At 40.6% G+C, this 27,878-nt stretch overlaps 1 protein-coding gene across 1 annotated transcript in view; it reads right to left on the minus strand.

Annotated features, from left to right (window-relative positions):
• Positions 1-27,878, minus strand: part of LOC113012858 (plexin-A1-like) — a 327,308-nt gene that overhangs the window by 84,709 nt on the left and 214,721 nt on the right. The window contains exons 12-13 of the mRNA XM_026153254.1: positions 21,860-22,083; positions 9,966-10,117 (exon numbers count right to left, since the gene is read on the minus strand). Of these exons, the coding sequence (XP_026009039.1) occupies positions 9,966-10,117; positions 21,860-22,083 (376 nt within the window). The remainder of the gene's footprint in view (positions 1-9,965; positions 10,118-21,859; positions 22,084-27,878) is intronic.

The raw sequence follows: 27,878 nt of genomic DNA on the forward strand, positions 1-27,878 counted from the left end.
GCGGTGTAAAGTGAAATTGGCATTTCCAATTTGCTCACTGACACACTGGATTTGGTAGATGGAGCTCAGGCATGCTGTATGGGCAATGGGGCCTGAGACATGCGCACACACACACACACAAACTTGTGATACAAACTGAACTTTTCTCCACTACTGTGGAGTTGATCTGCTGTTGTTGTTCACATCTGCTGGACAAAGTTAATAAACTCCTTTTTCTTAAACCCCCCCCCCCCCCCCCCCCCCCCCCCCCAATTGGAATTGCGATTGCTGCCGGGATTACTCTTAGCATCTGTTTTATTCCAATTCAGGACCTCATACTTGCTGTGGGGAGGAGGTTGAAGGAAATAATAATGTGATACTTGAGTGTTTTAAAATAAGAATAAAAATGCTGTTTTGTTGCGAAGAGCAGGTTTTTTTGCTAGTGTCATTTTTAAACCTTCTTAATCCCCAAAATTTTCTCCATCAAGGAAACGCTTGTCCAGGCTTCGCTCTTGATCTTGATATCTAGTGTCCTTCTTCTCCATCTCTGGCCACAAGATTCCTTTTCTTCTGCTCACTTATAGACAGTTACTCCAGTTGTTCCGCTGTCTATGACTTCATCTACTTGGGGAAAGCTGCCAGAAGTCACTAGTCTTTTTCCAGATTTGGTTGTACAACCCACTATTCACATTTGTATCCCGAGGCTGACAGAACTGCAGAGTGAAAGCAATTAAAAGCTTATGGGGAACCAAACTAAATGCGAATGCGCCCTTGTTCTATGGCCACAACACTACATTGTACAATCAATGATACAAACTTCCCTAGTGTCCATTTAAGGCAGGCTAAAGACTGAATTTTGGGGTTATATGACTGCTTTACATTTACCTCTCAAAGACAATCTTTTATAAAGAGTAAGATCAATAACATACAAACATACTAACCTTTGAAATAAACAGATTTGCTTTGATAGAGTAGTCACAGCTTCAGTTATGCTTCTAATGAAAAAGATGAAATACATGGACAAGTTGAGGAAAAGAAAAACACAAACACGGGGGGAAAAAAATCAAAGGGAACATTGTAAGCAGCCAGAGAAGAAAAAATGTGGGATTCCTGGATCTTTATTGAGACAATACGATGATGTGATGAACAATGAACCAATGAAACCACAGGATTCTGGGAGGTCAACAGCTCCAGAGAGGAGAGCTTCAACCAGAAGCACTTCTGTCACAAAGAAAAGGCTGACTGAACATATTCCCTTCCCACTAGTTCAATGTGACCCTGACGCACCATGCATGAAGTAGGCTGTTGACTTTATTAGTAACACTATTACATCCCACTGGTTGAAGGACTGTCTATGGAAACCCAATGAAACCACACGACCCACTCGCACACACATCCCCACACACCTACCTTTCTTCTCTCTGCGGCGTGGCCCCCATTAACTTTAAGAGTTTCGACTTGTCCGCCTTCCCCAAAACACTGGGCAGGCTTGTTCCCTTGTCAGTCTCTGCCCACCCCGCCTGCCCTGCCCACATCATGCTTTATTCATGCTGTCACATGGTTTAAAAATGCTGACACAAACCACATTGTGACACCGTGCCACCCCATCACACTGAGCATCACCCACTGTCTAACTCGCTTCCTGGGGGACGCTCCGGAGTCCCAGAAAAATGGTAAGCTGATTTAATGCTGAAAAAATAAGACAGGAGGGGAGATGGAAGCCAGGGGAGAAGAGGAAACACAAAGAGACAGAAGCAGCAGAGGAGGAAGCTAAAACCACTTTAGAAATAAAGTCATTAAACAACAGGTATGCCAAGGGCCTGCAAAGCTGAAGTTCAAAAAATTTAGTAAATCAAAATGCGATTATGCACATTTTGCCATTTTAAAAACTGCGATTTAGCATTACTTCACACACCCACACTGTAAAAGCTAATGTCAATCCTGATATGATGTTACAATATGAGGTTATCATGCTCAAATAAAATATGATATTTACTCGTTAGACACTGAAAGATAAAGTAGAGCTGAATTTGATGGGACTGTCATCAGGTACATCGGACACATGTGTTACAATGGAAAATAAGTGGACCAGTTATATTTTGGCCTGCTGATTGGACTAGATCGTTAATCAGGGGAGTTGTTAGGATTCATTGTTAGAGGAATGTAAATCAAATCAAATCAATGCTACGCTGGTCACAGCTTTTCTCTGTGGTTACGTGGCCTAACCTGACAAACTGCCACTGCGTCACGATACTACTGGGATCAAAGTTGGAACCAGTGATGTCAGTGGTTATGGGAGGGGCTACAACAGAAACTGATGCTTGTTCTATCCTTCATGATGTTCTTCCTGTAGAATACAAGCCGGGTGATGCATCAGCCTGTGTTAGCTATTTGCTGATATATCAGTAGCAACATTTATAATAGCCGATAAAATATATTTTTAAAAAGGACAGAAGAGATGTGAGAAACACCCTTCAACTTTGTTATGAATGTTGCATAGTTTATCCACCAGAGGGCACAATGCAACTTCCTTGGTGCTAACATGCATTTCATTTTCGAACACCACAAATGCAACAAGCAGCTGAGCTGGGCAGAAAGTAAATGAGTAATACAAGAAGACTCATGAATAATTGCACATATCAAATGTTAAAGGTAATCAATTTTTTAAAAAATGCCTCCATCAAAATATCAAATACTTAAATCACCAAATATCAATATCAGTTGTAATATACTACATCGCCTTGGCTCGTCTACAAAATTTATTGCCACATAATGTTTGATTGTCACTGTCTATATGCAGGCTGCCATCAAGGAAGAACTGGCAACCAACCTGCACCACAGTGAAAACCAGTAAAAAGAATAACTTAATAAGAAATTGGTTTTATAACCTAATAAACATGTTTTTCCTCAGATAAATCAAAATGCTTGATTAACAAAAAAAAAGAATGTCAGAAGTTAACCTGCCCTCCAAATGACTGTTTTTTACTTGTTGGCAAAACATCACATTAATTTGATCATAATTCTTACAAAAAAAAATCAAAACCACATTCTTGGCTTCACGAGGAATGATTGTTGTCTTTTGTTCTCGTGATTATCAAGTTCTCCTGAATTCAATCATTCTTTTGTGTCTTTGCCATGCTGCTCTGAAGAACTTCTTCATTCTTCAGTCTAATTTAAACACCGAGTGCAGCGATACACAAACAAGTAGACAGCATTTTTTTTTGTTGTTGTTATTTTCTAAATGCCAAAGAAAATGACTTCAGACTGAAAAGTTTTCTCTTACTTAATAGAAATGTACACAGTCAGATTATTTAAGTAACATGAGATAAGGTTTAAGCATGTAGCTGACTCTTCCATCTCAGATTGGTGGTACTGCTGCTGCCAGAAACACTGGTGTACTGGTGGAACCCCATATGTGAAAGTTGCTCTTTCCCTACTGAGAGGCCCCTCTGCTGGCCTACTGTCCCGCCTTTCCTCCCCTGAGTGCACAGAGCTGCTGGAGATGAGTAATCAGACTCATTACTAAAGCCTCTGGCCAGCTCCTTCATGTCACTGCATGTAATTAATCTACCTGAGACAACTCTCAGTGTAGGTCCCCCTAGGGAGGAGAGCAGAGGAGAGGAGGAAAAAAGAGGATGTGGTAGATGAAAGTTAGGTGGATGGAGAGAAGCTAAAGAGCAGATAAGGGGAAAGTGAGAGGAGTGGTATTAGCAACGGAGAGCAGGGATTAACAAGGACACAAGGGCAGCAATGTAGAGGCAAAGAATAAAGAGAGGAAAGGCGATGAGAGTCAGTATGGGTTGACAAGTAGAGGAAAAGAAGAACAGGTGGGGGAGTAAGAGGGAGAGAACAGGGGCAAAAAGAAAAAAATAGTAGAGGACAGTGGTAGGAAGAGAAGTTTAACCATGGAGGAGATAAGGGACAAGAGAGGCATAGAGAGGAGGATGGGCATGAGAGGGGACAAGGGAGGGAGGGGAGGTGACAAGAGGAGAAAAAAGAAGAGGGAAGGGGAGGAGGTGTAAAAAGTACAAGGTGAGCACAAAGCCGTCCCTGGCCTCATTACAGTAACACACCAGCCTGGCTCAGGTTCATTCGTTATCTGCTTCTGCACTCATTTATTCTCTTGCTACATGAATCGTCTCCATGGATTGCATGTCTCTATGGATTGTATGAATAGATATGGGCTGTGTGTGTGTGTGTGTGTGTGTGTGTGTGTGTGTGTGTGTGTGGTGTGTGTGTGTGTGTGTGTGTGTGTGTGTGTGTGTGTGTGTGCATGAGAGAGAGAGGGAGACCAAGGGAGCATGCGAGCGTCTGAGGAACCGAAAAGTGCCGATGTTAACGAAACAGAGCAGCTGGCTGGAGAGAGGGGCAGAGCTAGAAAAAGCAAGACATGCACACATTTATGTGTGTGTGTCTGTGTCCATGTGCAGGTCACACTCATGTAATTAGTCATGTTGAAGGATACCTGAGTATGTGTTAAAAATATACTACTAGTGCACACACACACACAGACACATATACACTCAGCAAGTCCTCCTTTACAGTTCTACCCAATTTAATACGGGATTATCAAATAATAATAAACTGCATATGTTTAATTTTGGCTTTTGCACTGCAGAAAATAGATACTGCATCCCCTTTAATGGATGATACAACTAATTTCCCCAGTATTAAGATCACAGAGAACGTATGGTATACAGGCTACTGTAAACACTGTGTGCATGGAAGTGCAGTTAATTAGCGTCAGCAAACACGTTTTATCACAAATGTAATGGTGACCTAATTACATGCAGAACAAGAACAAAGTAAATGTAGGCTACTTAAGAGAGAGAGAATACACAGGAACAACAGTTATACCCAGCAACCTGACAAAGAGCGAAGCAGAAAAAACAGACTAAATAATCACTAAAGGAAGATGGATAATAAGGCACAGGAGAACTCAGTCAAGACCATAATGAGGGTGGGGAAAGGAACTAAGCAGGTATGTAAAAGCAAAGAGAGCCACCTTCAAAATAAAACAGGAAGAAACTGAATGACAAAGTCATTTTAGACAAACCGTTGTAATTTCCATTTGCCAGGCTCTGAAAAGATAAAACCTATTTCACCAGAAAAGGTAGCAACCCTTCTTCTGACAGAATAAAGTTTCCGATTGCAGGAATTTTCTAATTAATAAAGAATTATTGGACAAGAACACATATAGAGGGAATAAAAGAGAAGTAAAATTAGGTTTGAGAAGGAAAGTATTCACATCTAACAGAGGAAAAATCTTAGCAGCACCCTAGCAAGCAGCTAGAAGTGCCTAATCACTCAGAATTATAGAATAAAGAATTGTAATAATGAAGAGGCAATGATTTCTTTCTTGTGCCAGGACATTTATTTCATACCGAGGTTCGAGCAGAAGAGATGACATATTAAATGACTTTTTCTTGTAATTACCAATGTCTGTCCTGTGAAGCCAATTAATCTCATGCTCTTTAACTCATCTTGTAAACTGCCTGATTAGATCATTCTGCTTATAACTAGAGCACTTCAGCTCACAAAATAAGCCAAGTCCTGCTGTTTGATCAGCTTGAGGGCCTCCTGGAACATACGAATCAGAGTTCACAACTTGAGCTTGTATGTGTGAGGCCAAGACAGAGCAAATGTATAGTTGGAACTATCTGTCGCCACTTTACACAACTGGATTAAAGACCGTATGTCAGTCTATCAAGTGCAACCTACAGGGCTAAAAAAAAAAGCTAACACTTAAGTGTCAAAACGACAGCTCCTTTGAGAATGGCCACTTGAGAAAAGCTCAAAAAGCAGGTCAATCCACATAGAGTCACATTACAAAAATGCCTAACTTAACAGCAGAAATTAAATAACTACAGTCTGGATAGAATAAAAATCTTTGTCTCTTTAGCTGATTTGCTAAAGACTGCATGGTTGGTGGGGGTGGTATTAAAGTTATACTTTAATACAAATAACAGACTGAGTGGGCAGGCTGAGTTATAAGTGGTTGCTGAAAGAGTCAGGCTATAGCTGCTAACTGTCTGCTAGGCCTCACCTCACTTAATCTGAGGTGTTTGGTGTTGTTGGAGCAGTTATTTAACTAATAACATGGCATAGGATGTGGTCTATTATTTTACAGCCCAGTCGAAAACTTTGTAGTGTGTCTAATTGTAGTGTTTATTCATATGTTTCGTATGTAGCTTGCTAACATTAGCTAACTTAGCACTCCACCCTCTATTTATGATACATTTACATAAAGGATAAACAGTGGCTGTAAACAAAATTATTCCAAACTTGTGCAATGAACTTGTGTTCTTGTTAACTTAGAACAGCTGCTCCAAAGACTGGACCAGATCTATGAGCACTCGAGTCAGGGTGCTGTTAAAGGTGTTGCACACTCAGCTGATCAGCTGGTTGCCGCAGCTACTTGCAGTCAATCGCCAAATGAAAAAAAAATCAGAATAAAAAAAAGAAATCAATGCAATTAACCAGGCAAACAAAGGATTTTTCTTAGTCCAGTGTCTTAAAAGGACCTGCCTTCCCGGTACATTTATCGGTAGTGCCACACCAAAACTCCAGGGTCAATTATCCAAGTCAATAAGCAGCAGTAGCACAAAACTTCTTAGTTTCCCCAATTTACTTTGTCATGCCAGCAAACATGTACCTTCATGAAAGCATAACAAGAAGGCCAAAATGTTGGTATGGTTGTTGGCATGACAAAATAAATAGCTGAAAGTGAGATTTGATATTCAGAGTCAGAAGAAGGATGCTGTCCTATTTTTACTTTAATATGACCGAGCCGTTAAATATTCTCATTTGTCATTTAAACCCCCCCCAAAAAACTACAACTGACGTTTCAAACTGTCTACATGACTACAAAATTCGGTGATGTTATGTATGTCCATCTTTTATATACAGACTGTCTGAAGACAGCATTTAGGTAACTGCAACAACTCTGTGAGTCTTTACCCTTGGTATTTACACTGCTTTATTTTAGTCCTGTTGGAAATACGATCAGATCTTGTGGCTCGCGGAAGTGCAGTTGACTTCAAGCGACAAGGGAAACGATAGCACAGATAATGCCTCCATTCGGGGGGGGATTTTTTCCTTCCTTCTGTGTGGACTGCACTTGTACTTGGGTGCAATCTGATCAACCACCTCCCTCATCCAGATGATACACCCAGATTTAGATTATTATTACTAGATTATTAGTAGATTATGATTATTATTATGTTTAAGACTAACTAAAGCACCTACTTTTTTTACATTTAAAAAATTATCTCAACAATCAATAGTACCAATGACAAACACTACAATCCAAAATATTATTTTAAAGCCAAATAACATTTTGGATTGCAGCCTCGTGCAGTCCTCAGTAGATACATTATCTAATATGTATTTAGCACAGTTAAGCGGTGGCTGCTTTTGTACAGTACAGTACATGTGTATAAGAAAGTATGTGAGCGCACTTCAGTTTGGTGTTGCAGAATCTATTGTGCCTCTTTATATCTCAGCAGCCACACAGGGAGAGAGAGTAATGAGGAAAGAAAAAAAAAAGGATAGAGAATCTACGATATCCAGTCTCCTGAGTCCCCCAGCCTGTAACCATAGCAACCCCATTCAGAAAGAACCCATGCCCCAGCAATCTTCACAAGATGCCACCAAACACGGTCCCACAGTTAGGGGTGTGACAGATAAAGACAGAGTTGAGGTGAGCAAAACAGTCGCGGTGAAGTGGAGTCTGCGGGATTACTGTGAGGACGGAAACGACTGGTGTGACATCAAAGCTAGCGTACGCTCGCTTCAATAGAGATTAAGCTATTTGAGGCTAATCCATACATTTGACATGCAAGCAACTGGTGGTGATAGTTTGGATGTTTTTTTTCTCTCCATGCAGTAGATTAAGGAAAGCCTGCGTGAGAGCAGACAAAGAGGTGCTGAGTGTCTGCGAGCAACAAGCATGCACACACGCTTAATACAACAGACACACACACACACAGAAATAAACCCAGTCTGACATACTGGTTACATGTTTGCACGTGCATGTAATATCTTTATGATAATGCTATTTTTTCTTTTGCAATACACCACAAAACCAATCTTCAGACAGAGAATCCTTATTTATGCACATATTTCCTTTAAGCTTGATCTGTTTGTTTTTCCCATCATCCTCAGCATTTTCAGCTCTGAGTGTAAATTTATTTTTACCACGTTAAGCATCACTCAGTTTTCCTTAGGGGTTAGTTTAATACATTTTTAAATTTATAGCAACAATAAAAAAAGGAGTCTTACTTTTTGAACTGGCATGGCAGCGGTCCTATGCTGACAGACACGTAGCTGCCCGCATTGAGGTAGCTCCCCTCGATGGTGACACGAGTTCCCCCTGAAATGGGCCCCTGGGACGGCTGGATACGTGTGAAAAAGGGAGTCTGCAAAAGAAGAGAGGGAAAAAAATCTATATAAATATTCTAGTTTTTATCAACTTAGTTATGATTTAGTCCACTATGTAATTGTGTTTCAGCAGTGGGAGCGTCTCTTAACTTGTCACGGCCCTCGTGGAGCGGCTAAGATAACACAAGAGTTATTGAAGTCTCCTCGCCGGGATCCTTACCACAAAGGTGAACGGCCGCGGCGACAGGGCTCTGTAGTCGTTGACGCAGTCTCTCACACCACACCTCCACCTGAGCCTCTTGGACCCTGTAGCCGGTTGCGTCGTTCAGCAGACACACTATTCTGTTCACAGAGAGAGAAGTTGAAGCAGATGCTTCTTTATTCCTCATTTTGTCACATATTTACAGTATGTAGTGCAGTGCAGTGCAAAAACAAGTGAATGGTCAGTCACGTGGTCACAGTAGGCTTTATGCAGACACCCAAAATGCTTCAGACAAAAGATCTCAATCTACAGTTCAGGAGTGGTGAAAGACAGTAAAAAAAAAAAAAAAGGGAAAAATGTATCTGACTAGGGAGTGGTGCAGAGATGTCAGGAATAATATGTAGAATAACTGATGTGTGTGTAATATTTGAATAGAGATGCCCTCTATCTCAACATGCATCATTTCCCAACTAACTGCACTTCAGAGAGACTGTTTGATCTGCCGTGAACTCAATTCCTCAGCCGTGTAGGACCTGCAGAGGAGTAAATGTCAGTATAGAGGGATGAGAAAAATAAAGGAAAAAGCATATGTTAGAGAGTAATGGAGAGGAACGACAGATGGAATTTACAAACGCACAAAAAAAGAAAGCCTGATGTCACTATCTTTTCAGCTGCTGAACGCGGATGCACCTATACACAAACGTGTTCTGGTTGACATTTTTTCCTGTCCTTTGATTGGGCAGGATCAGAGGGGCACAAGCTGCAGCTTCCTCTTTGTGCGTGTCCTTGGAATTATGTTTGATTCTGTGAGAGAGGCATTTAGGTCATCCGCATGCTGCAAATGTATTGATCTGTCTTTGTAGGCTTTGTGAGCTTAGATGCACTATATTGCCAAAAGTATTCACTGGTCTGCTTTCGCACACATATGAACTTGAGCTACATTCCATTCTTAATCCACAGGGTTTAATATGATGTTGTCCCACTATTTGCAGCTATAGCAGCTTTGTGTTGTCTGGGAAGGCTTGCAGTCTCCGCTCTAATTTATCCAAAAATGTTACATTGAGTTGAGGTCAGGAGTCTGTGCAGGCCAGTCACGTTCTTCCACACTAAACTCGCTCATCCATGTTTTTATGGCCTTTGCTTTTTGCGCTGGCAGCAGTCACGTCGGAACAAGAAAGGGCCATCCCCAAAACTGTTCTCACAAAGTTGGGAGCATCAAATTGTCCAAAATGTCTTGGTATGCTGAAGCATGAAGCGTTCCTTTCACTGGAACTAAGGAGAAGAGCCTAACTCCATGAATACTTTTGGCAATATATGTACATGTATGCCTTTTTACACCTATTTTTGTCTGATTGCGCCATGCATGGTTACCGTGTGTGTGCATTCTGCCTCTCAACTTTACCTTTCGGCACTCACGTACTCGTCTTCAACGGGAACACAGGGCACCTTCCCCAATTTGACGCCCGTCTGGATGTCTCTGAATTGCAGACCCAGGTTTTCCCCCCAGATGGTCACCCTGGTTCCGCCTTGTCGAGGCCCCGTCTCAGGGAATAACTGCACAGACAAGACCATGGGGGACAGATATCAGAAAGGATGAAGTGATTCTTTTTTTGGTTTCTCTCTATTCTACATTTGTCCCTAAAATGGTCCTCTAAGACAACATCAGGGCATAAGTGGATATGAAAACTCCCCCACAAATATGTGCACACTTTAAACTGAGTCATCCACATCTGTGGATTTAGTTTTGATGAAGAAGAATCACCCTTTTGGCTTTGAAAAGCACAGAAAATTTGTTAAATAGAGGGCATAAAACCCATAAACACCGGTATACAGAAGCAAACCAGCATCATCTCTGCTTAATTGAAACTTATTATGGCTGCTTGGCTGCGTCCACGGGGCTGCGGCAGTGTAACGCTCAGTCGCATAGACGAACCGTAATGTGATTTATCTAGCCAGATTATGGCGCGTAACGGGGACAGGTGTGGTGTGACAAAACAAATATGGTGACTGATGGACGGCAGTTGTCACCGACACACACACTCACACACATCAGTAGCAGACACGCACACGCAAACCTAATCCCTAACAAGCATCACGAGGTAATTATGTGTAATCTGTCCATTGCCCGGTTCTCCTGCAGTGCTTGGCTGAGCACATAGCGCGGTGTGGAAAAGCAAACTCAGGGTACGTCATGGCTGCACGGCATTATTATACTACATACCAGTAGCCGACAGCAGACCTTGACAAATGGAGATTTTAGCAGCGTGGGGGATGAACAATTTGTCTTCCCAGACATTTAAGATTTAATTCTAAATGTTTACATGGAGCAAATCAACTGAGATCTAAATCCTTTCTCGCACCGTTCTTCAGAAAGAAAGAAAAAAATCAGCAAATGAAAATCAAAGGCAGAACAGCTGGAGTTTAAATGCCTTGCTCAAAGGTAGCATTCTAATTATTGATGCAGGGAATTCTTTCACATTCTGTACAGTTTAATGTTACTAAATTGTTCAGGGCTTTGCATTAAACAACACCCAGAGAGTGAGTTGCCTTAGCAGTGGTCTGCAGTCCTGGAACGCTTCTTGTTTAATATGGACCGAGGTAATGTGGTCATCAAACTGGCCTGTGGTCATCTTCCACTCAAAAGTGAAATTTCTGTGGTATAGCAATGCATTAGTGTAAACATGAGGGCTCCACAACATTTACACGATTTGAAAAAATACATGTTGTCATCCAGACATCTCGTTCAGGAAACGCCTGGGTTATTTCATGAAGACGCTGCCAAACCTGTGTGCCTGTGACCTGTCACCGCATAAAATCCATTCCATATTATGAAATAAAAAAAATAAAACATGGGGCGCACTGAACTGTTGAGCAGCTGAGCTGATGTCCTACACAAAGAAAGAATATAAAAATACATTCCATGTCTAAAACTACCACGGTTGGTGTCCACAGTTCCCAAAAACGTACATATAGCTGTTAAATGAGATGATGCAGCTTTTTAAGGCAAGGCAAGGCAAGTTTATTTGTATAGCACAATTCAACAACAAGGTGATTCAAAGTGCTTTACAGAGACATTAGAAACAAGAACAAATAAAAAGCATGATAAACTAGCAAATAAACTAACTAACTAATTAACAAACAAATAAAACAAACAAACAAACAAACAAACAACAGTATATAAAATCAAAACAGATAAAATCAGAACAGTAGATAAAATCAGTAGTTAAATGTAAGTTTTGAAATTTAAGCTTAAAGTGTGGATTTGGTGCTTTATTCAAATGCAGCTGAGAACAGGTGAGTCTTCAACCTGGATTTAAATAAACTGAGTGTTTCAGCTGATCTGAGGCTTTCTGGGAGTTTGTTCCAGATATAAGGAGCATAAAAGCTGAATGCAGCTTCTCCGTGTCTGGTTCTGACTCTGGGAACTGATAAAAGACCGGATCCAGATGACCTGAGGGATCTGGATGGTTCATACTGGGTCAGGAGGTCATTGATGTATTTTGGTCCTAAACCATTCAGAGCTTTATAGGCCAGCATCAGAACTTTAAAGTCTATCCTCTGACGGACAGGCAGCCAGTGTAAAGACCTCAGAGCTGGACTGATGTGGTCCACTTTTTTGGTCTTAGTGAGGACTCGAGCAGCAGAGTTCTGAATGAGCTGTAGTTGTCTGACTGATTTTTTAGGTAGACCTGTAAAGATGCTGTTACAGTAATCAAGCCTACTAAAGATGAATGCATGGACTAGTTTTTCCAGGTCCTGTTGAGACATCAGATCTTTTATCCTTGAAATATTCTTGAGGTGATAGTAAGCTGACTTTGTTATTGTCTTAATGTGTTTTTCTAAGTTTAGGTCTGCATCCATCACTACACCCAAATTTCTCGCCTGGTTTGTGGTTTTTAGATGTATAGATTGAAGTTCTCTGGTGACCTGTAATCGTTTTTCTTTAATCGTTTCTTTCTTTAACATGTGTTGCTTGTGTCGATCTCTTAGTTTTAAAATCTGACATACTCTTTTTTAACTAGAAACATTTAAAGTTTTGCATATGATTTTTAACTTATCACATTCTGGCTTTCCCCCAACATTTTAAAAGCCTTTCATCTTTTTTTTTAAGCTAATTTAATTACCTATTGACTCTTTTAAATTAAAGCTAACAGATGAAAGATAAGCAGGCAAGCCACACTTTGGAACCAAAAGGAAAAATCACAATACCATTGGCAGTGTTATTCTATAATATAAAGACACATATTCACAATGCGTAAACACACCATCACCAAAAAACATACATTTGTTGCAACTGAGATCCCGTGTTTTAGAGAAATAAACATTGCATTGACAGAATGCATCTTTATGATGACCAGAAACGGGATGATTGCATGTTTGGGTTTGTAAATGGATCCTCTACATGCTGCGAGAAAGAAAAAAAAAAGTAAACTGAGGGAGTAAGAAAGAGAATATTCTCGCTGCTTACTATTTGGAAGCTTACTCATGCTGGAACCTCAGGCGCCAGCGGAGCCTCGGCACCACAAACACGAGAGCTGGTAAACACTGACCAGAGTGAGTAGCCATCAAGCTCCAGGGTATGATATGGACAACAGATGCCGGGGTGTGGAAATGGGCCTTCAGATGGTTTTGGAAGAATGGAGCTATGATACCACAAAACACAATATCAGCTAGCCACCCAGCCCTGGGATATAAACACTGGCAGGGCCACAGACAGAGAAGCAACAGAGAGAAAGAAAGAAGAGTGCTTTTAAAGGGATTTCCACCATTATGTGGGGGTGGTATTCAGAAAGGGACCAGTGATGACTATGGGGCCATATACTATGACACCGTAAACACACATAATGGTCATAATGGCCATGGCAAAAACCTTGCATGGGAACATAATTTTAACTAATAGTATGCAAGAAAGTGGTGTTCCCCCAGAATTTTCTATCTGTTTGTCTGAATTCCTCTAAAATACAGCTTTTATATGTAATAACACCTAAAGTGAAGGTGGACAGACATTCACAGTACTAGAGTACGGACTTGAGTAAGAGACGCAGAGGGGGTTAGAGATAGAGCAAATCACAGCAGCTTATGCACCAATTCTGAACAATTTGCAACCACAATAGTGTAGCTGTATCTTGTAGAGGCTAATATGTATATATGTTTCTATGTTTCCATGTGTAGCTTTATTAGTAAAGGCACTGATAGTGACGAGAACTTAAGTGAAACTTTAACCCAACTCGTCTTGGAGTTAGGAGAGAGTGTTAGGGAATCTGCATACACTGAGCTTGATGAGTTCCTCAGAAAGGAAAACATCAACAAAGCCACGAAACTGGTATAACTAGCTGTATGTAAAGCAGTGGACCAATATTGGACCGATTGTTCCATGACTTATATTCTACCATAGGCCTCTGTCGCACCGGCCTAGAGAGGGTTTGGCGACAAGCTGGGAAAGTCTCGCTGTTAGGGAAAACTATATTCCCCAACTGGTTGGCAAGTCGTTGCTGGTTGTTGCTAGGTGAAATCAGTTGCAAGTTGCACTTCCTGTGGAGTCACTTAGAGTCTGGTCTCTAAGCCTGAGTGAATTGGGCTTTAGCCATTAATTCATAGCAATTGCCAGTAACCACCTGCCAATCGTTCTGGGAAAAGAGATTCTACCCTAGCAACTGGTAGTTGCCAGATGGTCACGACTGGTCTCTACGGCTGTGTGACTGGGACCATAGGTGCTTCATAGAACAGACTTCAGTAAGTTCAGGAGTTTTGCCTCAGATGAACTATATTAGGATATGTATATGAGTACTATACCTTTAAGCTAGTATAAATGAAAGAATGCAGTGGATCTTATATTTATTTAGTTGTCCACTTTTATAAAAATTTCCTCTGACATGGAAGAATGAATTTCTATTGGAAGCTCTGAAAATATCTTGAAAGTATAAAAGTGTGGCAACACATAAAATGATAACCAGTGCTCAGTGAGCCTCTGGGCATGCAGAGACGCCACAGTGTGGAAATGGGACCTCAGGCAGATTTGGACTCATGTTTGCAGTGATTTGACACAACACGACTACATTCAGAGGCACATAACCACCGGTCCCTGGGTTATGTAAAGCACAGACACCCCGAAGTTGAAAACGGACCTCAGGCGTTTTGGATTCTTTAAGAAAGTAATCTGATATAACAGAACTACATTTGTGCTGTAACACACAAGCCTTAAGTCATAACTGCAAAAGACTAGCAGATGTAATTGTTCCACATGAGAAACCAGACTGAGGTTTGACTGAGATCGAGGAACACAAACACTAGAGGATGCATACTACTAAAACATAGAGTCTGCCAGCTTCTAACCACTAACCACTGAATGCTGGAGTTGGTCAGCTAATAGTCTAACATTCAATCTGAACAGCTTTGCTATGTCCCCATTATGCAGTCTGACATTGTTTCATACTGTTTGAATTTTCTCTGACTCTGAGTGGCAGCTTTGAATGGGAATGTGGAATTTGAGTTTTGACAATGATGAAAAGCATCACAGCTAGTAAAGAACCATTGCATTAGACCATTATATTGCACTGTTGGTCATATAACATATTATATACTGTAACATGGATGGAAAACAATCTACTAAATCTTATTGCACATTTTTCTTCTTTTGCTTGGCCACTTCTTTTAAGTACCACTGAGCGGGAATCACTTGGTGGTAAAGTACTGGGGCATCACTCTGTGGTGATGTGACCTTTTATATTACAGGCCTAACCACAGTGTAGCCACATCAAATCATCAGTATTACAGCAGTGGTTTCCTCGTAGTCTGTCATCCGGCATCTACAAACATTTTATTTGCGGGCACAATCCTGCTGTGGACTGAATGGTAACCAATAGCACATGGGAGCCATGGAAGGGCAGATAGAAACTGGGAAAGGTATTTATGTGGTCAGAAAATGGTTCGAGAGTTCTGCTAACTAAACTGTCTGAGACAAATGTTATTGAAACATTTATCATTGTTCAGCGCTTTCAAAGAGAATATGAATTGTGTTCAGATTCAGATCACAATAACATTAAAAGGCTTTTATTTTCAGGGGCATCACCTTTATATTGAGAGACTTTGAACACTTACCTGGTGGTACTATGAAGATGCACCAAAACACCTGCCGTAAATAGTGAAAGCAGTGTTGGTTTGGAAAGACTGATTTCGACAATAAAGTGTTATTTTAAAATGACAGTGTGACAACATTAGTGTTTATAATCACAGACACTAAGAAACTGCTTGGCATTAAAATGCAAACATATAAAAACCTATTTTTAACCCACAACTGCATGAAGTTCGTGAAGCTTTGAAAGTTTAAAACGCAGCTTTTGCTGTGTGTCCAATTTAACCCTTTAATATCTTGGCTATTTTTTGAAATTCCCACCTCGACAAATACAAAACTGAGCCACTGTTGAGTCAAAAACCGAATCTTAATTTTAAGATTAGACTTAACTAACTGTTACGGGGTCATTGGATCAGATTGGGTTTGCCGTGTAATCTCGCCCTTCGGTGATCTGGGACATCGCAGAATACATGCTGTCATGCCGGCCATGCTTGTTGTCTTTTTTGAGATCTTGCAGTTCCAGCAAGAGAATGTAAACAGATGCAACAAAGTATTTTGCCAGACCAGAAGAGAAAACAAGAGACGGAGCTAAGCACGGCTTTTTGCACAGACCATCACTGTTCTAATCTAATGAGCTTCATGTTGTATTGCAAAGAAAATATATATTTTCTTACTTCCTTTATGTCTATTTATTAGGTTTTGTTGCACTGATGTAACCGGAGCCTTGTCGTCTCGTCTCTCTATATGCTGCACTGGATATAGCAGAGATGACAATAAGAAGTTTACTTTGACTTTGATGTTATTAATGTATTTTTTCTTGTCACCTCCGGCTGAAAACAGCTAAATAAAAGGACAGTGATCACAAAAACGTCATAGTGTTATCCTTAGTTATGCTGCAATAGGTGTAGGCTGCCGGGGGATTCTCATGATGCACTGAGCATTTCTTCTTCAGTCACCTTTCTCAATCACTATGTGTTAATAGACCTCTCTCCATTGAATCATACTTCCACAGCATGTCTTTTGTTCTGTCTTCCTTCTCTCACCCCAACCGGTTGTAGCAGATGGCTGCCCCACCCCCCCGAGCCTGGTTGTGCCGGAGGTTTCTTTCTGTTAAAAGGGAGTTTGTCCTTCCTACTGTTGCCAAAGTCGTTGCTCATCTTTGGGATTGTTGGGTTTTTCTCTGTATAGGGAGTGCAGAATTATTAGGCAAGTTGTATTTTTGAGGAATAATTTTATTATTGAACAACAACCATGTTCTCAATGAACCCAAAAAACTCATTAATATCAAAGCTGAATGTTTTTGGAAGTAGTTTTTAGTTTGTTTTTAGTTTTAGCTATTTTAGGGGGATATCTGTGTGTGCAGGTGACTATTACTGTGCATAATTATTAGGCAACTTAACAAAAAACAAATATATACCCATTTCAATTATTTATTTTTACCAGTGAAACCAATATAACATCTCCACATTCACAAATATACATTTCTGACATTCAAAAACAAAACAAAAACAAATCAGCGACCAATATAGCCACCTTTCTTTGCAAGGACACTCAAAAGCCTGCCATCCATGGATTCTGTCAGTGTTTTGATCTGTTCACCATCAACATTGCGTGCAGCAGCAACCACAGCCTCCCAGACACTGTTCAGAGAGGTGTACTGTTTTCCCTCCTTGTAAATCTCACATTTGATGATGGACCACAGGTTCTCAATGGGGTTCAGATCAGGTGAACAAGGTGGCCATGTCATTAGTTTTTCTTCTTTTATACCCTTTCTTGCCAGCCACGCTGTGGAGTACTTGGACGCGTGTGATGCAGCATTGTGCTGCATGAAAATCATGTTTTTCTTGAAGGATGCAGACTTCTTCCTGTACCACTGCTTGAAGAAGGTGTCTTCCAGAAACTGGCAGTAGGACTGGGAGTTGAGCTTGACTCCATCCTCAACCCGAAAAGGCCCCACAAGCTCATCTTTGATGATACCAGCCCAAACCAGTACTCCACCTCCACCTTGCTGGCGTCTGAGTCGGACTGGAGCTCTCTGCCCTTTACCAATCCAGCCACGGGCCCATCCATCTGGCCCATCAAGACTCACTCTCATTTCATCAGTCCATAAAACCTTAGAAAAATCAGTCTTGAGATATTTCTTGGCCCAGTCTTGACGTTTCAGCTTGTGTCTTGTTCAGTGGTGGTCGTCTTTCAGCCTTTCTTACCTTGGCCATGTCTCTGAGTATTGCACACCTTGTGCTTTTGGGCACTCCAGTGATGTTGCAGCTCTGAAATATGGCCAAACTGGTGGCAAGTGGCATCTTGGCAGCTGCACACTTGACTTTTCTCAGTTCACGGGCAGTTATTTTGTGCCTTGGTTTTTCCACACGCTTCTTGCGACCCTGTTGACTATTTTGAATGAAACGCTTGATTGTTTGATGATCACTCTTCAGAAGCTTTGCAATTTTGAGACTGCTGCATCCCTCTGCAAGATATCTCACTATTTTTGACTTTTCTGAGCCTGTCAAGTCCTTCTTTTGACCCATTTTGCCAAAGGAAAGGAAGTTGCCTAATAATTATGCACACCTGATATAGGGTGTTGATGTCATTAGACCACACCCCTTCTCATTACAGGGATGCACATCACCTAATATGCTTAATTGGTAGTAGGCTTTCGAGCCTATACAGCTTGGAGTAAGACAACATGCATGAAGAGGATGATGTGGACAAAATACTCATTTGCCTAATAATTCTGCACTCCCTGTATGTATTATTGTAGGGTCTACAATATAAAGCGCCTTGAGGCAAATGTTGTTGTGATTCGGTGCTGTATAAATAAAACTGAATTGAACTGAGTAGAGACCAATGAACCTGTTTGACATTAAAATTATTATGACCAAAAACTTAAATCCTCTATTTATTGAAGCTTCAAGTAAGAACGGCCTGTCCACATAGCCTATTTTCACTGACAAATGTAACAATCAACTGTCATATATTCAACACTGCACGGTTTAGCTAGTGAGCCACTTTTTGCCAATGTGTTAATTACACTATTCAAGTCAACAAAATGACTTTCACTGAGCAGAAGTAGGAATTACAATAACAGATACACCTGAAAAAAAACAAAACAAAAAAAACAGAGACTCTAAAGTTATCACCCATGTTAAAAGTAATATCTGCTACAGGCAGAAAGCTTGTGTGAGTGAAGAGAAATAAAGACATCTGATATTGTCTCCCTCTCTTTCCTTATCACAGAAATAACAGCGAGATATAAAAGTTTCTACTTTTATATCTTGTTAGACATTCATTAGTCTGTTTCACACAACCTGGACCATTACCATAATATGAAAACACATCACTCACACATCCTCTCCTTCACATTTATGGCAACATAAAACAAACATGCTGTAAGCGTCCGCATTCACAAACAGGCTGACTCAAATACAGACGGAAGAATACATCCACACAGCACTAATGATGTCTGAACACACCAATTGTTACTATTAAAGTCAGACCGAGTTGTGAATGAATCATACTATAAAAACTGAAACGTTCCTCGAACTGAGACTTTAATAAGCCTCACGTCTCTGAAAACATATGCACATAGATAATGGATGATAATGAGTTAGGGGACAAAGATTTAACAACTGATATCAAGAAAGTGTCACCAGTTTCATTTGTACTTCATAGCCATTTGAGTTTCGCACAGAAAATTCATGACTTTTGTCAAAATTAAAAGATAAGACGCATATTAACCAGACCTCCTCAATACTACATGTAACAACAGCGGCATACAAAAAGCACCATAACTAAAAGACTGTTTAAAAAAAGAAAAAAATAGAAAAAAATAGAAAAGCCAAACAAAGTTTTACGTGGCTCTCTCGCGCTCTCTCTTCCTGGAGTAGCGGTTTGATGTAATAGTGAGTAATAACACCATTTCTGTGCCAAGGGCAGGCGCAAGGTCCCATCATGTGTGCGTTTTAATAGCAACACATTAAAATGGAGCAGCTTTCATTCTGGGTTCAGGACACGTAGGGCTTTCGTGACCACAGGGGCTTCAACAAAGGGAGCTGACGCAACGGCCTATCAAAGTTTGCCGTGCCTTGGATCTCCACAGGTGACACGACTGTCTTCACGAGTTGACAAGATTATGCTCAAAGAAGCCGCGCTGCTTTTCTTCGCAGGCGATTTTAGAAACTGTATATCACTTGGAGGCAGTTTCGATCAGAAGACTTTCTTTGGCTGTCGCTGGTTGCGGCTGGTTGGCATTGGAGGCTTCTCACCCTTTGTCTTTCCAGTGATGTCTCGTGCAGCACTGCATGTGCTTATCCTTACTTACTTTGAAGTCTCACATTTGCATCGGTGGAATCAGTGGACTTAATTATCTTCAGAGCAGAGTTACATTTCAGTTCAAACAGCAAGTGAAAGATAAAAGTTTTAGTAAATGTTTTTTCGCCTACTGTACACCTCAGGAAATAACGTGAGAAAATACAGATCTCTCTGCTGCTGCTTTGACAAAAAGCATTATGACCATCAATGAGTCAAAAGTGTAGTTTCCACAGTTCCTCCCCTCAGAAGCTTTTGTCTTTAATTCTATAACTTTATTTTAAAAAAAAGTGAAATAAGTACTTGTAATTCTAATGGATTGAAGATCATTAAAGACCGAGTGCGTTGCAAACAACACAAAATTCTGGATTTTTCCAATGCAAACTTATTGTGTAACGTATACACACATCAAAAACGTTGTGGGTTTTTTTTTTTTCTGAATAATATCATCCCCAAGAAACACAGGGTGAAAAAATTAGTTTGAGGCAGGGACCCAACACTTTCTCACTCCCAAAGCGTAACATTTTACGCTAAGTGACAAACCGTTGATATGTTACACTTCTGGGCACCTGACACGTTCATATATAACGAAATCAGAAAAATCAGGAAACAGGAAACTGCTTGGAATGAATACAGAAGAGGATTAGGGCCACTGGAAATAAAAGTGGGAACGTCTTTTTTTTTTTTCTTCTTTTACAGAATTCTGAGAAAAAAATCAGAGTTCTAGAAAAGAAGAAAAAAACTAGATGTCCCATAGTCCCATAACCAGGCGTGTGGCATAAGAACGTGGACGGTCACCTTTCGCGTTCCTCAGGAACGCCGCGGGACTTGACAAAATGTCACTGTATTACGCCTCGGGAGTGAGAACGTGCTGAGAGACCACATCTCAGGAAGTGGAGAGATCCTTTCAGAGACCCAGAGCGACGTCTACCTCTGTATCTAAACTAGTATTATTTTACTATTGCCATATCATTGTATATTTAGCACGGGAATGTCTTGAGCCACAGCACACCTGTAAATTGCAGCGGTCTGACTGGTCAGATCTGTTTATTCAGATCGGAAAAATCGGAAAAATCAAGCTTTTTTGAAAAAAAATAAACGCAGCAAATTTGTCCATTTAATCCAAAAACAGCTGCAAAAACAGGTGAGTTCAAAGATTATTTAAAAAACACAAACTTGCGTCCTTTTTAAGCTATAATGTATTATTTATATATTAGATTCATTAAAACACTGCTACACAATGAAAATTCAAAAATGAGGGCTAAATCATTTTATCACGCTTAAAATTCTCCTCAATTAAGGTGCTGTGATACGAGACCACAACTCAACCAGTTTAAAGAACTCACTTCTTTATTAAGGAAAAAAATCATCAGAGGTGGTTTCTATTAATTTCCAATGCAGCATCATTGTTAGTTAGTTATATTAAAAATGTTTCTGTTATTTGGAGCACACTCAGACTCATGTGAAAGGTCACCAAGCTCATTCCTGTCTTTCCATGAACCTGGAAACTTTTTCACATTAACTGTAGAAAATGTGACCAATGAGTCTGAGTGTGTTGCTTTTTATTTCAGTTTTGATGCATTTGTGTGGGAGGGTGTCAAAAAAAAAAGGCTGAATGTTTTTAATTATGTGTGTTACTCACACAGAGTGGATCAGACACCTGTAGAGTAATAGATGCCATTTACTCTCACATTCTACACTACAAAATGCTAAATGACCCAGTACTCCACAGTCAAGTACAAAGTGACAACTGTCAAAAAGCAGCTACACACAGAACAGCCGTACAAGCATCTGAAAGTATCCTAGCATGCTCTCTCACACATACACTATCTGTATATCTCAAAGCCGGTCATGTTCACAGTGGGTGGTACCAACTTTTAAGTGTGCAGCCTTAACAGGCAGACACACTTACTTACCTTGGTGATCTTGGGGTGGGTGCAGCGGCTGTTTCCAGATGTGGCGTGCATCCACCCTCCACCTTCTGCCAGCTGGAGGGGGAGGTGGGAATTGCCTCCTCCGGTGCACTCCTGCCTGAGGGAACACTTCCTGTCCTGAACACACCAACCGCACTCAAACCTGGGGTTGGCCTTCAGGCACATACCACAGCTGTCCCGCAATGCCCTGCACTTGTACAGGTGAGCTGGTGGAGAGACAGAAACATATGCAATAGGATTTGAGCTGTAATCAAACATTATTGTAAAGCAGTTGCTGTGAAGGATAAAATTATGGTCAAAGGGGTGAACAACAGTCATAATAATGGCTACCTTTGCTTGGTAGGAATTAATTTATGGCTATGGCATGTAAAGGTTTACACAAATGGCATGCTAGTCACCCCGTTTCCAAAATCAGTGTGAAAATGATGTTCTGTTGTCATTTTTGCTCATGTGTTTGAGATCATTATCCTGTTGCATGACCTACTTTAGGTAAGTGTAACTGTCAGACAGATGGCTTAACATCTGACACGAGAATACTGTGAACAGAGGGTTTATGGTCAACTCAGCAGCTGCAAGGTGCCCAGGTTCTGTGGCTGCAGAACACCACCGAGCTTGACAGAGGGTATGAGCTGTTTGTGCTGATGTGCTGTGTTTGAGTATTCAGGCCAAATATCTCCACTTTGGTCTCGCCTGTCCAATGGACGTTGTTCTAAAAGGCCTTTGGCTTTTTCAAATGCAATTTTGCAAAGTTAAGCCATGGTGACATGGTCTTTATCTTGGAAACCCTCCAGAAAAGCTAGACTTTTAGTTCTTTTTCTAATTGTGCTGTCTTGGATATTAAAATCTAAATTCTAAGGCCTGTATAGTCTGAGATATTTTTTTTTTTAGTTTCTCTGAGCTGTGCACTGCATGGGAGGTGGATTTGGGATTTTGGACATTTTTCTTGGATGTTTACAATGTTTGATGAATGAACGCATAACCCTTTTCAGACTGCAGCAACAATTGCTTCTTTCAGATGATTGCTGATGGTAACGCACACCACAATGCTCCAGACCAGCAAACTGCCAAAACTCCTTTTTATTTTTAACATACAGTTGCTTGTGTTATGACCCAGGTGCTGTGTGGTGCTGTTACTGGAAGAGGGAATGAGGCCAGCTACAAATTGGGACCTGACTGGGCCGGCAGCCTCTCCTACTACTTCCTGTTTCCAGTGAGCTGCGCGTTTGGGGCCCTTGTGGCGTGTGACAGAGCTGAGCTGCAGTAAAAACAGTTTAGAGAGTCGTATCTGGACATGGTAGCTGTAGGGGTGGGAAGCCGTTTCTTTTACAACCTTCTACCCGAAACTTTTGAATCAACCCGAATCGAGTTGATTCACTATAGGCAAGTTAGTTCTGATTCATTTCCAGTGTATTTTGTTTGTTGTTTTGGCCATGCCCACCCTGATGCTCGCTACCTGTCAAGTTAATAAAATGACTAGTCATTGTAAAGCTGTGGCTGTGTGATTTACTACTTTTTATTATTTTTCTTGTGTTGCACTCCAGCCCCCCCCCCCCCCCCCCCAGGCCGGTGTGTAACACTTGTGATTTGCACCATGTGGCTAAAAAAAAACAAAAAACATTGACTAACAATTTTAGCTTGTTTAAATTAATAGAAAAATATCTTTTAGCGCCAAGCTAGCTCACAGCCCGATTTACAGGCTTTTATGCTAGGCTAAGCTAACTAACCACTGCCAAATTTTTCATTTAGCAAAGGCAGTCTTTACCTAATTTTTTAATTTAAGGAGAAAGCACTCCAGCAGACTTCCAAAAACAATAAATAAATGCTTCGTTTATGTATTCCAGGACCCTACATTTATCTTATTGAGCAGGCTATCTGTCATGTTTCAAATTTTGAGAAACGTTATATTCAGCATGATGTTCATGAAATATTTGATGAACAGAAAGTTTTTTAAGTTGTTCATTTGAAAGAAAGCAGCAGTGGCAAGAAAAAAAAAAGCAATCAGGAGTTTCTGTGTATGAGGAAGAGAAAGAGCAAAGGAACAGCATAAATGAATGTTAATCACCCACACAACACCTAAAACCTTCAGTAGGTGATTATTACCACTCCGAGGCTGTGCCGATGAGAAAATAACTGTTTCCGCAGATAAATGGAGGGAAAAAAATTAACAAGCCACCAAGAGGGATATCACAGAAATTAATTCAACAGGTAATGTCTTCAAACGCCAATAGGGAATTGATAATTTGTTGTGTTAAAAAAAAAACAACACATTCCTCCCCAAACTCTGCAGAGTGGGGAAAAAAGTCATTAAAAGTAAAACTGAATAAATAAATAGATACATAAATAAATTAAAACCTCAAACACCTAAGAAGTTGGAGGAGAGGGAGATGAAAGGAAGCAGGGAGGAGGATAAATTTTAGCTGTGCTTGTTAACAAAACAGCAACAAGGATTGTTATGAATTTAAAGATGGTGTGGGGCCCCGCGAGGCCGAGAGAATCAGAGAGAACACAGCGAGCCAAAAAAGGGAGAGGAAATGAGAGACAGAGAGAGACCTTATTCAGCAGAGAGTGTGAGAGTCCATGCAAACAAGACAGCTGAACGTACCAGAAATGTTTTTTTGGTTTTCTTTTACTTCTGTTTTGTCATCTGCTTATCAGCATCATAATTATCTCAGTCGCTGCAACATTGTCAAAACCTGCCGGCAGGTTTGTTTGCCGTCACACCAGTTAAACAGATGAAGTGGAAAAACAGAGATGGGGGGGGAGCACGAGAACATGTAACAAGCTCTTCCCGCCTTCTACTCTCTGTCAGACAGACAGCAGCCGGACTTCAAAGCGAGCCTCTTCCGTATCCATCTGCCCGCCTCGGCCCTCGGCTCGGCCTAATCTGATTAGCTACGGCTCGTCTTAAAAGTAGCGCGACGCTAATTAATCTGAACCAAATGAATGATTTAATTAACATTAACATCTCCACTTTACACCGGGGCAAATCTGGGCCGGCGCCGAGCGGCTCTGCCTCAGACGAATGACACGGCTCTGATTCAGGAAGAGGGAGACGGGGATGGAACTGGGAGGGATTATTAGAGGATGGAGAGAAGAAGAAGGGAAAAAAAGGAGGAGAACGCCTTTATGAAGACTGTATGAATGAGGACGGATTTAGAAAGCACGCTTTTAAGAAGCGTGCTGATGTTTGTGTTGTGTTTGAAGAGCAAACCGCTACCTTTGGATGCCTGCCTGCACGGATTCTCGCCAGGCACCACCACCTCGAAGTCGCAACAACAGGAACATTTGTGTCGAGTTCACACTGACATATACACCGCGTCGCAGATCCTTGGATTTCACACTCTCGGAGAAAAACGCCACTCCGTGTTATGCAAAGTACTCGCTGTGGCACACAGTCCCTGGGGCCCGATTCACAAGAGTTACCTGGATAATGTTTGCCATATCGTCAAAGCTGAATAATTGGATGTCAGAAACCCTATTATGAGTTTTATTCCAGGTTAAACCTGTAGAAACTTGTTAAAAAAAAAAGAGAAAAAATGTGCTATGTTCATAATTTGCAAAAATGACCCCCTCCCCCCTCCAAATTCTTCACAGCTTACACCTGTGAAGTGTTTATTTTCAAAGAATCAACCATGAGCTGTGAGGAAATGTGGGAATTAAAGCTAATAATGGATTATGTAACAAAAGCAGAGATTCTAACCCTTAAATAGTAAAAGCAATGTTACATTTCAGTCCTTTCTATAATTGTATATATTTCCCACCACTCTAGTTGATTTCAAACTTGTGTATTTCTTCCTCTTGCTGTGGCGTTGTGGATCATGCTTTTTGCACTATAGACCTCAGTTGAAAACTGTAAACCAGGGCTAAAAAAAGCACCAGCTCCCTGCAGCACTCTAAGAAGTTATATTACATTATATTAATCATCTTTAAAAGTTTGTCTTTTGACTGACAGAAAACAGAATTTAGCCTTCAAGAAATGGACTTTTTGCTAACTGCATTAGGGATCTCCATCCGGCTACTTGCCCGCTGCCTTGTTACCCACTGAATTTAACCGCACACGCTGGTTTATGTGAAGCTGGACTTCTTCATTGTCATCCACTGCTGAATGATGCAGTGAAAGGAAACACACAAGCAGATTTGATTTAAGACAACAGAAACACTGTGTACCAAAGAACCTGCAAGTATTTTAATCTCTCCACAGTTTATTACCGAGGCCTTTCAAATCCAAACAGCAACAGCTGCCTAGAAAAAAAAAATGGAATAAAACAATATTTCTAAGAGAGGATCTGTCATACTAATTTCCAGCATCATCTTTTTACTGTGGGTGGCTGAGGCTGGCTCAGGAGGAAGAGTAGGGCATCTAATCAGGAGGTTAGTGGTTTGTTCCCTGGCAGCTCCAGTCTGCATGCCAAAGTATCCTTGGGGTAAAAAAGTGCTTGTGTGAATGAGAGACGCTGTGTAAAGCTGTTAAGCAGAGTTGAACAATAATAACCAGTCCATTTACTCTTAGACTCAACTAGAGTTGCTTTGCATGAGGCACAGTTCTAATTATCTTTGTGTTACAGTGAGCTTTACCAGAGCCCCTCAACTCATGCTCATGTAAAGCCAACCGGCTTTAAATCCACGTGAGCATCTACCAGTGTAAGCATATGCTGTACTAACACATCTGAAACAATTAGAACATGGTGAAGTTCATTGTTTTGTAATTTAATTCAAAAAGTAAAAAAAAAACAAAAAAACCCCACTAAATTCTGTAGTCTACTTTATAACTAATCAAATTCAGGCTTGTGACAATCAGAAATCCTGTAGCTTCAATTATCACAGTATATGTTATACGAATAATTCCCAAGATCAATCAATATGGGGCAGGGATAGCTCAGTAGGTAGTGTGGTCGCCCCATGATCGGAAAGTTGAGGGTTTGAATCCACTAAACGGCTACCCTGATGTACCCCTGAGCAAGGTACTGTCCCTACACACTGCCCCCCAGGCGCCTGATTGGTGGCTGCTCACTTCTTCAGTGAATGGGTTAGATGCAGAGAGAGTATTTTCCCCACTGGGATCAATAAAGTATGCATTATTATTAAAAAAGGCCTTACAACGATGTCCATCTCCTGAAAAGTATGTTTCTGTACTTGGTTGGAGCCTCAGTGCACTCCTACCTTCTTCTAAGTTCTTGAATAGACTTTATTGGAAAGAAGGCTGCAGCCCTCCCTGTTGCTTCAATACCTTGCTTGGATCACATCACACTTTTCACTTCCAGTAAACTTCATATTAATATACAAATATTCATATTAATATACAAATGCACTAGTATATGACAGAAACAACAAAAAGCATACCAGATCCATTTTAGCATCTATGCAATTATATAATTGTGGCTTAAAAACATTTACAATACATTAAGAGTCAAATGTCAGGCAGCACACGCAATCAAATATTTCACCTATAACCTTCCCAAAATCATGCAACTCCAGCGGTGAATACCCAAAGGTAACAGGTAACACAAACACAAAACTTTGATAGTTTGACAAATCTTAAATACACACAAACATGCTAACACTGTGGCCTTGCACAAACACAGAACCATCAGAGTTTTGTGTTACCTGTTACCTATTCAATGCTGGATTTACTATCAGCCTTTAGGATACATATATTACTGTAAATTCCTAAAAAAAACTCATGTCCAATGCTTAAAAATGTCAAAAACTTGTGTAAAACTAAAAGTCATTAAGCAAATAATCTGAATTTATACCCAAAATTTGAGCCGGCACAGCGAAGTAAAAAAGAAATTAATCAAGCATAGTGTTCAACAACTAAAACTAAATTTTTCATTCAGGAATGGAAGTAAAAAACTGTAATTTGGCATCGCAATTAAAAAATAATAATAATGTGCTTTACTATTTTACAATTTTTTCCCCGCTTTGTTGTAAAACGGTGAAATTTGAAAATCCATGGATAACAACAGTAATTATATTTTAGCATTCAAAATGTAATTTCAGT

Source organism: Astatotilapia calliptera, chromosome 20, assembly GCF_900246225.1.
Source record: "Astatotilapia calliptera chromosome 20, fAstCal1.2, whole genome shotgun sequence".
Classification (NCBI taxonomy): domain Eukaryota; kingdom Metazoa; phylum Chordata; class Actinopteri; order Cichliformes; family Cichlidae; genus Astatotilapia; species Astatotilapia calliptera.